Below are 14,226 nucleotides of genomic sequence, written 5' to 3' on the forward strand. Positions count from 1 at the left end.
TACAGCTCCCAGCATGCCTCTGCACCCGCTGCAATGGTGAGGCATGCTGGGAGCTGTAGTTCTTTAATGCTGTGGTCCCGTATCACAAGCGATACAGACCTGTATTACGATACATCATGTACAGCTGTGGGCAAAAGTTTAGCAGCATCACCCTCTATATAGAATGACTGATTCAGCTTCATAGAGTCCAATGAAAGCTGCTGAATAATGTTCCCTTGTTAACATATTGAATTCCACCCCCTCTATATAGAATGAACTCCCTCAGCTTCATAGAGTCCAATGAAAGCTGCTGAATAATGTTCCCTTGTTAACATATTGAATTCCACCCCCTCTATATAGAATGAACTCCCTCAGCTTCATAGAGTCCAATGAAAGCTGCTGAATAATGTTCCCTTGTTAACATATTGAATTCCACACCCTCTATATAGAATGAACTCCCTCAGCTTCATAGAGTCCAATGAAAGCTGCTGAATAATGTTCCCTTGTTAACATATTGAATTCCACCTGAACTCACTCAGCTTCAATATATTTTTCATATCTTATTATTATTATTATTATTATTATTTGTTTACTTAGCAGACGCCTTTATCCAAGGCGACTTACAGAGACTAAGGTGTGTGAACTATGCATCAGCTGCAGAGTCACTTACAACTACGTCTCACCCGAAAGACGGAGCACAAGGAGGTGAAGTGACTTGCTCAGGGTCACACAATGAGTCAGTGGCTGAGGTGGGATTTGAACCGGGGACCTCCTAGTTACAAGCCCTGTTCTTTAACCACTGGACCACACAGCCTCCTAAAGTACTTAAAGTACTTTTTCAGCTTAAAGTACTTTTTCAGCTCTTTTCAATATGACAGCTACTACTAAATATCAATACTACTATCAATAATAATACAACTACTAAATATCAATACTACTATCAATAATAATACAACTACTAAATATCAATACTACTATCAATAATAATACAACTACTAAATATCAATACTACTATCAATAATAATACAACTACTAAATATCAATACTACTATGAATAATAATACAACTACTAAATATCAATAGTACTTCTACTATGAATAATAATGCCTCTACGCACCTTGGTTTCTGAGGTCAGTATTTTATACGGCGTCTCCTCCGTCCCTCCGAGGAGCGAATTCTTTATCATTCCGAACATTCTGCCAAAAAAAACAAAAAAGTCCAGCAGTGTGGAGTAGCGGTCAGGGGCTCTGGACTCTTGACCGGAGGGTCGTGGGTTCAATCCCAGGTGGGGGACACTGCTGCTGTACCCTTGAGCAAGGTACCTTACCTAGATTGCTCAGTAAAAACCCAACTGTATAAATGGGGAATTGTATGTAAAAATAATGTGATATCTTGTAACAATTGTAAGTCGCCCTGGATAAGGGCGTCTGCTAAGAAATAAATAATAATAATAATAATAATAATAATAATAATAATAATAATAATAATAATAATAATAACTAAACAAAACAAGAACAGAAAATGCTTCGGAACCCGCCTTCTTCAGACAGCTCGGTATAACTGTGATAATAATAATAATAATAACACAGATTCAACGACATACTTTTTTTCCTAGTCGTTAAACATCGTTTGCATTAATAATAATAATAATAATAATAATAATAATAATAATAATAATAATAATAATAACACATAGATAAAGGCAATAACGCATTAATAATCACATAACATAAGCCTCTGAAACGATACCTCTCGTTTTACAGGCGTCGTGCAGGCTGGCTGAGCAAGTCTGTCATCCTTATCAATATAAACATACCTGCTCCTAATAAAGACGCGCTCCGCTCCGCTCGGGTGATACGCGTCCACTTGGGCTACTTTTGTTCCTCCTTTTCTTCTCGTGTCTTTGTAGCTCTCCTCCAAACCTCACGTGACTTCTTTTCTTTCGTTTTTTGACTGTAATATTAATTAGTAATATTATTTATGTCTGTGTGTACATATGTGCGTCATGTGTCCATATAAACTAAGACGGAAGACTTTGACGACAACTTTGACTTTATTTTACAGAAGCTGCGTCTGGTTTGAACTAGCTAGACGATTGCCAAACGAAAAACACGCTCATACCCACATCCACACCCACACACCCACTCGTCTTAAAGCGACAGCACGCATTTTTAAAACGCCCTCTCCGACTCGTGTTTGGTGTTGCTGTATAATATATAAAACTATGGCTATTGAAACTCAGAGACTGTCTGAATCGTGTTTGGCGTTGCTCTATAATATAGAAAACTATGGCTATTGAAACTCAGAGGGACTGTCTGAATCGTGTTTGGCGTTGCTTTATAATATATAAAACTATGGCTATTGAAACTCAGGGGGGCTGTCTGAATCGTGTTTGGCGTTGCTGTATAATATATAAAACTATGGCTATTGAAACTCAGGGGGACTGTCTGAATCGTGTTTGGCGTTGCTCTATAATATATAAAACTATGGCTATTGAAACTCAGGGGGACTGTCTGAATCGTGTTTGGCGTTGCTGTATAATATATAAAACTATGGCTATTGAAACTCAGGGGGACTGTCTGAATCGTGTTTGGTGTTGCTGTATAATATATAAAACTATGGCTATTGAAACTCAGGGGGGCTGTCTGAATCGTGTTTGGTGTTGCTGTATAATATATAAAACTATGGCTATTGAATCTCAGGGGGGCTTTCTGAATCGTGTTTGGTGTTGCTGTATAATATATAAAACTATGGCTATTGAAACTCAGGGGGACTGTCTGAATCGTGTTTGGTGTTGCTGTATAATATATAAAACTATGGCTATTGAAACTCAGGGGGGCTGTCTGAATCGTGTTTGGTGTTGCTGTATAATATATAAAACTATGGCTATTGAAACTCAGGGGGACTGTCTGAATCGTGTTTGGTGTTGCTGTATAATATATAAAACTATGGCTATTGAAACTCAGGGGGACTGTCTGAATCGTGTTTGGTGTTGCTGTATAATATATAAAACTGTGGCTATTGAAACTCAGGGGTGCTGTCTGAATCGTGTTTGGCGTTGCTGTATAATATAATATTTGTATTCAGAAATATCGCTGAGTCGTTCAGTCTGGAGGGTACGGGGTCACTGTCCTTGATTTAGAGTCCTCTGGTCGCGTGACACAAATTCAGTGTGACGGATAAAGTCCACTGGTGGCTGTGGGGCACAGGGAAAAAATCATGTGACTTGTTTTTTTTTTTTGCTTTGCTTAAAGTAATAAAAAAAATAAATAAATAACTTGACAAGGTTGTTTTCCCCTCCCTAAATAACCCTTATAAAATTTAAACAGGCTCGTTTTACAATTCCCCCTTCAGGCTTTTCCCACAGATACACTGTGTGTTAGTTTACCCTGGTTTGCTTAGTTTTTTAATACGCTTTACCAGACCTCTCTGTGCTTTACAATGCTTCCCTATGCTTTACCACACCTCTCTGTGCTTTACAATACTTCCCTATGCTTTACCAGACCTCTCTGTGCTTTACAATGCTTCCCTATGCTTCACCAGACCTCTCTGTGCTTTACAATGCCTCCCTATGCTTTACCAGACCTCTCTGTGCTTTACAATGCTTCCCTATGCTTTACCAGACCTCTCTGTGCTTTACAATGCTTCCCTATGCTTTACCACACCTCTCTGTGCTTTACAATGCTTCCCTATGCTTTACCAGACCTCTCTGTGCTTTACAATGCTTCCCTATGCTTTACCAGACCTCTCTGTGCTTTACAATGCTTCCCTATGCTTTACCAGACCTCTCTGTGCTTTACAATGCTTCCCTATGCTTTACCAGACCTCTCTGTGCTTTACAATGCTTCCCTATGCTTTACCAGACCTCTCTGTGCTTTACAATGCTTCCCTATGCTTTACCAGACCTCTCTGTGCTTTACAATGCTTCCCTATGCTTTACCAGACCTCTCTGTGCTTTACAATGCTTCCCTATGCTTTACCAGACCTCTCTGTGCTTTACAATGCTTCCCTGTGCTTCACCACACCTCTCTGTGCTTTACAATGCTTCCCTATGCTTTACCAGACCTCTCTGTGCTTTACAATGCTTCCCTATGCTTTACCACACCTCTCTGTGCTTTACAATGCTTCCCTATGCTTTACCAGACCTCTCTGTGCTTTACAATGCTTCTCTATGCTTTTAGCCTAACCCTGAACCCTGATAAACTCTGTCTTCTCTTTGAAGAGGCGTTTCATGTGTGTTTTGTTTGTGCTTCAGGGTACAATTTAAAAAAAATGTTCTTTCCATTTTTAGGACACAGTCTGTCAGTCTGTGTCTCAATCTATCTTGTCAAACTGGGAAAGGTTATGTGTCTGGCCAGCAGTGTGGAGTAGAGGTCAGGGCTCTGGACTCTTGACCGGAGGGTCGTGGGTTCAATCCCAGGTGGGGGGGACACTGCTGCTGTACCCTTGAGCAAGGTACTTTACCTAGATTGCTCCAGTAAAAACCCAACTGTATAAATGGGGAATTGTATGTAAAAATAATGTGATATCTTGTAACAATTGTAAGTCGCCCTGGATAAGGAATGTGACATATTTTAATGTGTCCCCATGTGTTGCTACAACTACACAAGAACATCAGAAAGTTTCCAAACGAGAGGAGGCCCCATTCAGCCCATCTTGCTCGTTTGGTTGTTAGTAGCTTATTGATCCCAGAATCTCATCAAGCAGCTTCTTGAAGGATCCCAGGGTGTCAGCTTCAACAACATTGCTGGGGAGTTGGTTCCAGACCCTCACGATTCTCTGTGTAAAAAAGTGCCTCCTATTTTCTGTTCTGAATGCCCCTTTATCTCCTGTTAAGGTGTGTGTGTTGTCTTTATTATTATTATTATTATTATTATTATTTACATTTTGACCACTTTTTTAAACTTTTAAATTGCATTCCCTGCCTCAAGATGGCTTCACATGTACCTGCATGGACCTCTCAGAAGTACATTTCCCATCATCCTCCCGCTCGCTGGTATCACATGTACCCGCATGGATCTCTCAGAACTACATTACCCATCATCCTCCTGCTCACTGGTATCACATGTACCCACATGGACCCCTCAAAAGTACATTTCCCATCATCCTCCTGCTCGCTGATATTACATGTACCCGCATGGACCCCTCAGAACTACATTTCCCATCATCCTCCTGCTCACATATGTAACCGAGATAGATTTACCAGCGAGCAGGAGGATGATGGGAAATGTAGTTCTGAGAGGCATCCCCCTCACACCCTGAATACTACAATTAGAACTGCAATCGGCATTCAATCACTCAATAATAACTTTATTTAAAAAGTTACAGAACATCTTCAATGAAAGGCAGTGTAGAGAGGGGGAGTTTTTCAAGAACAGCGGTCTGTGAGTCTAGTTTGGGTTGCAGGCTGGACTGAAGAACAGAAGAAAGAGAGAAATCACCCCCCCACCCCCCCCGATGGAGAGGGGTCTCCGTTCAGCCCCTCGGAGTTCGTCCGCTTCCCAGCAGCTGATGGATCTCAGAACTTTGTCAAGTCGGGTCTCGAAGGATCCCAGAGATTCAGCATCGACAGCGTGGCTCCGTAACCAATTCCATCCTCTCTCCTCTCCTCTCCTCTCCTCTCCTCCCTCCCTCCCTCCCTCCCTCTCTTCTCCTCTCCTCCTCTCCACTCCTCCTCTCTCACTCCCACCCTTTCCCTCCGGGCTGTGTAGGCAATGCCAGCCCCACCATGCGAGCCACGTCCCCCAGCCCCTTCTCCCTCGTGGACCCCTCTCCGTGGTACTCCGCGTGCAGAGAGAGGTGCAGCCGGGTGCTCTGGAGCAGACAGAGGTACGAGGAGGCCCGGTGGAGCAGATCCTGCTGTGAGCGACACAGCTTCTCACTGGTGATCTACAGAGGAGAGGAGAGGAGAGAGGGGAGAGGAGAGCAGAGAGGGGAGGAGAGGAGAGAGGAGAGAGGAGAGGGGGGAGGAGAGAGGAGAGGGGGGAGAGGAGAGAGGAGAGAGAGGAGAGAGAGGGGAGAGGGGAGAGGGGAGAGGGGAGAGAGGAGAGAGGAGAGGAGAGGAGAGAGGAGGGGAGAGAGGAGAGAGGAGAGGGGAAAGAGAGGAGAGGAGAGGAGAGAGAGGAGAGGAGAGCAGAGAGGAGAGGAGAGAGGAGAGGAGAGGAGAGGGGAGGGGAGAGAGGAGAGAGGAGAGGGGAAAGAGAGGAGAGGAGAGGAGAGAGGAGAGCAGAGGAGAGAGGAGAGGGGAGAGGAGAGGGGAGGGGAGAGAGAGGAGAGGGAGAGGAGAGGGGAGAGGAGAGGAGAGGGGAGAGGGGAGAGGAGAGAGATGAGAGAGGAGAGAGAGAGGAGAGGAGAGAGGGAAGGAGAGGAGAGAGACAGAGGAGGAGAGAGGAGAGAGACAGAGGAGAGGAGAGAGGAGAGGGGAGAGGAGAGGGGTGAGAGAGAAAGAGATGAGACATTGAAACACATTGTACTGACAGAACTGAACACAGAGCTTTCTCCCCTCTCCTATCTCCCCACCACACCCCTCTCCCTCTCCCTCTCCCTCTCCCTCTCTCTCTCTCAACCCCAAATATCTCCCCTCTCCCCTCTCTCCTGCTGGCTCTCTAGACACACTGGGGCTAATCAAACTTGCAGTAAAACCTGGACTGGGCTTGATTAGCAACGTTGTAGAGGGTGTGTGTCTGTCTCTGTGTGCGCTGGGCTGGAGATTTCACTGCTACCAGCTTGATCAGCCCCCAGTGTGTCTCGCTAACAAGCTCAGGTGTGTCTTATTATTAAACTCCCAGTGAAACCAGGACTGGATCACACTGCTGTGCAGCGGGAGTCTGATTCCCAGCCCTGTAGATAGACTTTGGGTGAAGGAGGTTTGTAGCTGATTTTATAGTGAAGAGAGCTGCAGGATATTGCTGGGAACTGTGGGATATTTAGACAGAGAGATCAGGGAGGGGAATCAGACTCCTATCGCACAGCAGTGTGATCCAGTCCAGGTTTTACTGCTACCAGCTTGATCAGCCCCCAGTGTGTCTAGCTAACAAGCTCAGGTGTGTCTTATTATTAAACTCCTAGTGAAACCAGGACTGGATCACACTGCTGTGCAGCGGGAGTCTGATTCCCAGCCCTGTAGATAGACTTTGGTTGAAGGAGGTTTGTAGCTGATTTTATAGTGAAGAGAGCTACAGGATATTGCTGGGAACTGTGGGATATTTAGACAGAGAGATCAAGGATGGGAATCAGACTCCTATCGCACAGCAGTGTGATCCAGTCCAGGTTTTACTGCTACCAGCTTGATCAGTCCCCAGTTTCACAGTATTGAAGCATTCGGCATGTTGTGAACGTCAGCAACGTTGTTTTTTTGGTAATTAAATCGTAAAAACACAAAAACGATCCAGTCACTCATTTCTGAATCAAAAACTAAAATTCGTGGAGCCTCGGGGTTCAAAGCCACACGTACAGGAGTCTGTTCAAATCAATAGGCATTTGTTTTTCATACAGTCTCTGTTTTGAATTATTACAGATAATATTTACCTAAGTTGTGAATATACCGATTAAGAAAAAAAAAAAAAAACGTCGTATTTTATTTTAATTATTGATTTATTTACTTTTAAAAATTATGACGAAGAATTAAAACATTTCCCATTCACATGTTTCGTTAAAATAATAATAATAATAATAATAATAATAATAATAATAACAATAACAATAACAATAATAATAATAATAATAATAATAATAATAATAATAATACAGGCGTCATCTACATATTTAGAATTATTATTAGTATTATTTTTAAAAAAATTAAACGTAATTAACAACAGAGACGGATTCTATTGGTCGACACGGCTGTCAATCTACACACAGCGCGTCCCAGCTCTCCGCAGCTGCGATTGGTTCCCGCGCCTGCCACTCACGCCCACCCCGTCGCAGTCTCGGCTCCCGATTGGCTGAGCTGCGACCTTGCAAAAGCCCTACCCGAGCTTTACCGGACCTGTTTTGTTAAAACGGTTTAAATAATTACCCGGTTGTGTCTGAACTGGTCCATGACGTATCTGTAGGCGGGGCTGCGCTGGTATCCGGGTCCTTTGACAGCGCGGAGCTCTTTTAAGATGTCGCGACACGCCCGCAGCGGCGCGACAGTGAAAGAGACGGACATGCCCGAGTCTGAGCGGAGAAAACCGAGAGCATCGAGCACGCCGAGCACAGAGCCATCGAGCAGGGGAAAGCAGTCGAGCGCAGACCGCAGGAAGGCGGATCAACGGCCGAACCTCACACGCAGGTTTAGCAATCGAGCCCAGAGTGTTGATCTTTTTTTTATATCATTGATGACGTTTCTACTTTTAATATATATATAAAATAAAATATATATATGAGCTAAAATATATATATGAGCTAAAATATATATATATATATATATATATATATTATTATTATTTATTTCTTAACAGACGCCCTTATCCAGGGCGACTTACAATTGTTACAAGATATATATATATATATATATATATATATATATATATATATATATATATATATATATATATATATATATATATATATATAAACAGAAAAGAATGAACTAATTAACTTCAATAAATATATAACATTTAAATAAATTAACAAAAGGAGGCTGTGTAGCCCAGTGGTTAAAGAAAAGGGCTTGTAACCAGGAGGTCCCCGGTTCAAATCCCACCTCAACCACTGACTCACTGTGTGACCCTGAGCAAGTCACTTCACCTCCTTGTGCTCCGTCTTTCGGGTGAGACGTAGTTGTAAGTGACTCTGCAGCTGATGCATAGTTCACACACCCTAGTCTCTGTAAGTCGCCTTGGATAAAGGCGTCTGCTAAATAAATTAATAATATATATATATATTTTGATTACTTTTTTTCTTGTAATAGTGTTTTTAATTGCAGACAAAAACCAACCCTGGTATTTGATTCGTGTGTTTAATTTGAAATAATAATAATAATAATAATAATAATAATAATAATAATAATAATAATAATAATAATGCTGTTGATAAAGTTAAAATAAATTATTTTTAATTTAAAATTTTCTTTAAATTCTTTAAGCTGTATTTAGTATTTATTTATTTATTTATGTATGCAATTGTATACATTTTCATTCAGACTTCGGTTCACACAGATTGGGGGAGAAAATTGTCATAATACAATTAAAGACAAAATTCAAATTACAGGTGGAGCGATCTGCCAGTTAAAGCAATGCTCCAAAAACTGACAAGTCTTCAGAGGAGGACAATGGCACTTAATGGGTTAATATTGAAAAACAATTATAATAATTAATAAATTAAAAATGACAAGTCTTCAGAGGAGGACAATAGCACTTAATGGGTTAATATTGAAAAACAATTATAATAATTAATAAATTAAAAATGACAAGTCTTCAGAGGAGGACAATAGCACTTAATGGGTTAATATTGAAAAACAATTATAATAATTAATAAATTAAAAATGACAAGTCTTCAGAGGAGGACAATAGCACTTAATGGGTTAATATTGAAAAACAATTATAATACTTAATAAATTAAAAATGACAAGTCTTCAGAGGAGGACAATAGCACTTAATGGGTTAATATTGAAAAACAATTATAATACTTAATAAATTAAAAATGACAAGTCTTTATAGGAGGACAATGGCACTTAATGGGTTAATATTGAAAAACAATTAGAATAATTAATAAATTAAAAATGTAATAATGAATGTAATGTTATTTATTGAAAATTAAAAAATAAATAAATAAATATATTATTAATAATAATAATAATAATAATAATAATAATAATAATAATAATAAGTGCAGTTCCTACAGATATCCACACGGGGGAGTCTGTTATACCCATTTTATTAAAGTCCGGTAAACAGGTTGCAGTTCCTCATTCTGTCCACACGAGGTCGCTTTTGATCTGCAAACTGCCGCATGAAATGAAGTATTTTGTGTGAATGTTTGAGTTTGCAGTACAGCGAGCAGTCCACCCGAGGGCGCATGCGAGCTTAAAATACAAAACCAATAAATTCGCTTTTTACAGACAACACGTAAAATGTAGTAAAATGTAGACAGAATGACATTATTAATTCTAACACACACACAAACACACATAGGTATTGACAAAGGTATTGACAGTGTCGACCCAGGGGACTTTTTTGACCTGAAAAAAGAAACAAGGACCAGGGGTCACAAATTAGATAAAGGGGCATTCAGAACAGAAAATAGGAGGCACTTTTTTACACAGAGAATCGTGCGGGTCTGGAACCAACTCCCCAGTAATGCTGTTGAAGCTGACACCCTGGGATCTTATCCAAGCATCTTGTTGACCTAGGAGTTTATGTTGACTCAGAAATGTCTTCATCTAGACAATGTGGGGAAGCTATAAAAAAAGGCCAACAAGATGCTCGGATATATTGTGAGAAATGTTGAATTTAAATCAAGGGAAGTAATGTTAAAACTCTACAATGCATTAGTAAGACCACGTTTTCAGATAAAGATAACTGGCATTTTACAACCTGTGTCATTTACATCTAGGGCAGCAGTGTGGAGTAGCGGTCAGGGCACTGGACTCTTGACCGGAGGGTCGTGGGTTCAATCCCAGGTGGGGGACACTGCTGCTGTACCCTTGAGCAAGGTACTTTACCTAGATTGCTCCAGTAAAAACCCAACTGTATAAATGGGGAATTGTATGTAAAAATAATGTGATATCTTGTAACAATTGTAAGTCGCCCTGGATAAGGGCGTCTGCTAAGAAATTAATAATAATAATTGATAATCTATAACTGAATTCACTGTGAAACACGACCCTCAATCAATAACACGTGACGTGAGATTCACACGAACAACTGTATTAAATGCAGCACACAGAAAACGCCTAGAGGCCAGCCTGTCACACATATAAATATTTATATATTTATATATATATATATATAAACCGCTGTTATATGGCTTTGCGGGGCCGTTGGTGCTGTTGTGTTTTTCACCGTTTAATTCAGTCCGACCCCCCCGTGACCCTGAAAAGACTCTGGAGTCTCGTTGAAACCGGTTTGAACTTGATTTAAAAAGACAAAAACAAAACCGTCGACTCTGCATTCCAGGTCGATCGGCTGCTATGAAAACCCGAACCGGATTTCAATTCCTGTATTATTATTATTATTATTATTATTAGTCTATATTTTATTTAATATTATTTTGTTACCATTGTTCCTTGTTTGTATATATATATGCATCAGTTCATAATATGTATGGAATTGCTTTGGCAACACTGTGGAAAATATAAGTCATGCCAATAAATTATTATTATTTATTTCTTAGCAGACGCCCTTATCCAGGGCGACTTACAATTGTTACAAGATATCACGTTATTTTTACATACAATTCCCCATTTATACAGTTGGGTTTTTACTGGAGCAATCTAGGTAAAGTACCTTGCTCAAGGGTACAGCAGCAGTGTCCCCCCCACCTGGGATTGAACCCACGACCCTCCGGTCAAGAGTCCAGAGCCCCTGACCGCTAAGCCACACTGCTGCTATGTTGTATAAATTTCCAGTGATGGGTTCTGTGTTGTTCTGGTTTAGTGCAATGGGTTCTGTGTTGTACTGGTTCCCAGTTGATGTAGGGTAAGTGAATCCCAGTTAAATGAGGTGTCTGTCTCTCTCTGTCCTAATTTTAATTACCATTGAAGAGATTACTTTGAATTGAAAAAAAATTAATTGAGAGAGAGAGAGAGAGAGAGAGAGAGAGAGAGAGAGAGAGAGAGAGAGAGAGAGAGAGAGGGGTGTGGACACGAACTACAGCTGAAATGTAAGTTTTGAAAATGATTTTTATTTCATTTGAATTGTTTAAAATACTTGAGTTTTTAAAATCCTGCTGCGGGCTCTTCAGAGGAACACGTGACGTCAGTCACTCGTGTGCGTGTGTTGCGTCATTCGAGCTGGCGCGAACCGGATTTGACTGGTTTAGATTTCAAACCAGTAATAAAATGTTCCATTGGGAGCCCGCGTTAAAACCCGGACTGGAGTCTTACCAAAAGACTGGATCGGGATTGTGTGAGTCTTCACTTTTCAAACACTCAAAAAAAGGGCGTTTTTTTTTTCTTCTGTCAAATAAGTTTTAAAATTATATTTTTTAAAAAGAGATATATATATATATATATATATATATATATATATATATATATATATATATATATATATATATAAAGATAAAAAGAGAAATCGAAAAAATAGATCTTCAATCTGAGTAAATAAATAAATAAATAACGCTAATGTTGTTTTGTTGCCTTAGCAACGTAACTAAATTAAATATGCCTGGACAGAAAGATACAGCGTTATATAAAAATCACTTTATCAAACATCCCAGATCAGACGAAATAAATTAACCCTACAGTTCAACACTTAAAATAAATACTAAGCGACACCAATCCGTGTAGTTTTGAGAAGCAATCAAACAAATGCGCGGGCTTTTTAAATTTTGGCAAATTAATTGATTTGGTCGAACACGTTAATTGCGTGATCTGTCGCTCAAAAAGGGATTGAATTGTTTCGCTAATTTTACGATATTTTACCAAAAGCGGACCACCTGTGGTCCGGGGGCGGTGATAAATATTATCCTGCGAGACCTGATTTGACGTTTCTGTCCCGAACAGGGCGGGATAGTGTGAAGCAGGTAGAAAATAGGACATATTAATTATTATTATTATTATTATTATTATTATTATTATTATTATTATTATTATTATTATTATTATTTATTTCTTAGCAGACGCCCTTATCCAGGGCGACTTACAATCGCAAGCAAATACATTTCAAGTATCACAGTACAAATATTAATACAATTAAGAGCAAGATAAATACAATGACTTTGGTTCTAGCAAGTACAAGTGTGACAAAATCTGATTCAATAACGGAGCAGGTAACAGTGTCAGTGATAGTTACATCAGGATATAATTAAATTCAAAACACTACAGATTAAATAACACTTGACAGATTACAGTACTCCAAAATACAGGATTAAATGCAGTTAAATAGGGAGCAGATAAGAGCAAGTAAAGCGCATTTAAGGAAGGGTGATAAATACAAAATATCAGCTTTAAACCGCCAGATTAATCGAGAAAAGAGAGCGTGTGAATGGGGAGTTATCTCCTAACGCCGGGACTGCATTTATTTCGATAGATATGCGAGTGTTTATCGTGTAACTTTTCAAGCAATGCGATTTTAAAACACTGTTTTTTAAGAAAAAGCTCTCTTTGGGGTTGAGTCCTCGTCGCTATTATTATAATTTAAACAATTAGACACGTTCATTTATTGAAGCCGCTCTCGCAATTGGCGCTCATTTTTCATTTGTTGATTTTTAAAATCGATTTGCTTGTGTTTTTTTTTAGAGATAATAATAATAATAATAATAATAATAATAATAATAATAATAATAATAATAATAATAATAATCGCTCATCTGTCCCGGAATCATCGGGGCAGGTTGGCTATTAAATACCGTGTTGTTACCATGGCAGCGGAAAGTCCGTTAGTAAAATTCTTCCCGCCTTTTGTTTTTCAAACGGTTTTTTTAATTTATTAATTCTTCAAAGAATTAATAAATAAAACTAAAGTTAACATTGATAGCGAGTTGTCTTTTACAAGTGACCCGGCAAGACTATCAGAAACATTTCACAAGGTCTAAAAATAACGACAATAACATTATCACTCTAATAAAATACACTCTCCTCATAGTTTCAAGATAGGCTCAGATAAAATGGTAGCCGTATTCACCCAGAGATTAGACACAAAGAGAAAGATATTTTTGTGATAACATTTATTGGGACTGTCTAAACAATAATTAATCACACAAGCGAGCAAAAATACTATTTATTTTATTAGTGTGGGCGAACAGAGCGTGGCCGGGTTAGGCCTCTGTTTGAATAGCAACGTTGTTTATTAAAAACGTGTTGTTGTTTTTTTAATATAACTTTAAATACATGGTTAATTAAAAACACAGTTTTTAAATTTACAAAAACACACACACACGTTTTTAAACGCGTGTGAGTGTGTGTTTTAAAGTTAATTAATACACGTAGCGTTTTATTGTATTGAATTAAGGTTTAGATAAATTTATTTGATCCTTTCAGTAAATAAACACACCAGCTGTCTTTTATTGTATTAAGTTAAGATATGTGTGTATGTGTTTACTTTTGCCCGAAACCTCCTGAAAATAAAATGTTTTTTTAATCTTATAAACCCCTTGTGT

At 39.2% G+C, this 14,226-nt stretch overlaps 2 protein-coding genes across 2 annotated transcripts in view; both read right to left on the minus strand.

The window, feature by feature from the left end:
* Positions 1-2,105, minus strand: part of LOC131730023 (heme-binding protein 1-like) — a 7,320-nt gene extending 5,215 nt beyond the window's left edge. Inside the window, exons 1-2 of the mRNA XM_059020312.1 lie at positions 1,796-2,105; positions 1,097-1,175 (exon numbers count right to left, since the gene is read on the minus strand). Coding sequence (XP_058876295.1) covers positions 1,097-1,174 — 78 coding nt within the window. The 5' untranslated portion in view covers position 1,175; positions 1,796-2,105. The remainder of the gene's footprint in view (positions 1-1,096; positions 1,176-1,795) is intronic.
* A 3,163-nt stretch (positions 2,106-5,268) lies between these two features.
* On the minus strand, positions 5,269-8,176 carry LOC131730024 (protein FMC1 homolog). The gene is made up of 2 exons (XM_059020313.1): positions 7,997-8,176; positions 5,269-5,868 (listed from the first exon to the last, which is right to left on the minus strand). The coding sequence occupies exons 1-2, from the start codon at positions 8,129-8,131 to the stop codon at positions 5,659-5,661; spliced, it is 345 nt and encodes a 114-aa protein (XP_058876296.1). The 5' UTR covers positions 8,132-8,176; the 3' UTR covers positions 5,269-5,658.
* Positions 8,177-14,226: the final 6,050 nt, after the last annotated feature.

Source organism: Acipenser ruthenus, unplaced genomic scaffold (assembly GCF_902713425.1).
Source record: "Acipenser ruthenus unplaced genomic scaffold, fAciRut3.2 maternal haplotype, whole genome shotgun sequence".
Classification (NCBI taxonomy): domain Eukaryota; kingdom Metazoa; phylum Chordata; class Actinopteri; order Acipenseriformes; family Acipenseridae; genus Acipenser; species Acipenser ruthenus.

Excerpts from the sequence above, each read along its gene's own strand:
- LOC131730024 (XM_059020313.1), bottom strand. The coding sequence starts at position 8,131 with ATGTCCGTCTCTTTCACTGTCGCGCCGCTGCGGGCGTGTCGCGACATC. Across the intron at positions 5,869-7,996 it reads ACCAGTTCAGACACAACCGG|ATCACCAGTGAGAAGCTGTG; the intron begins GTAATTATTTAA and ends TCTCCTCTGTAG.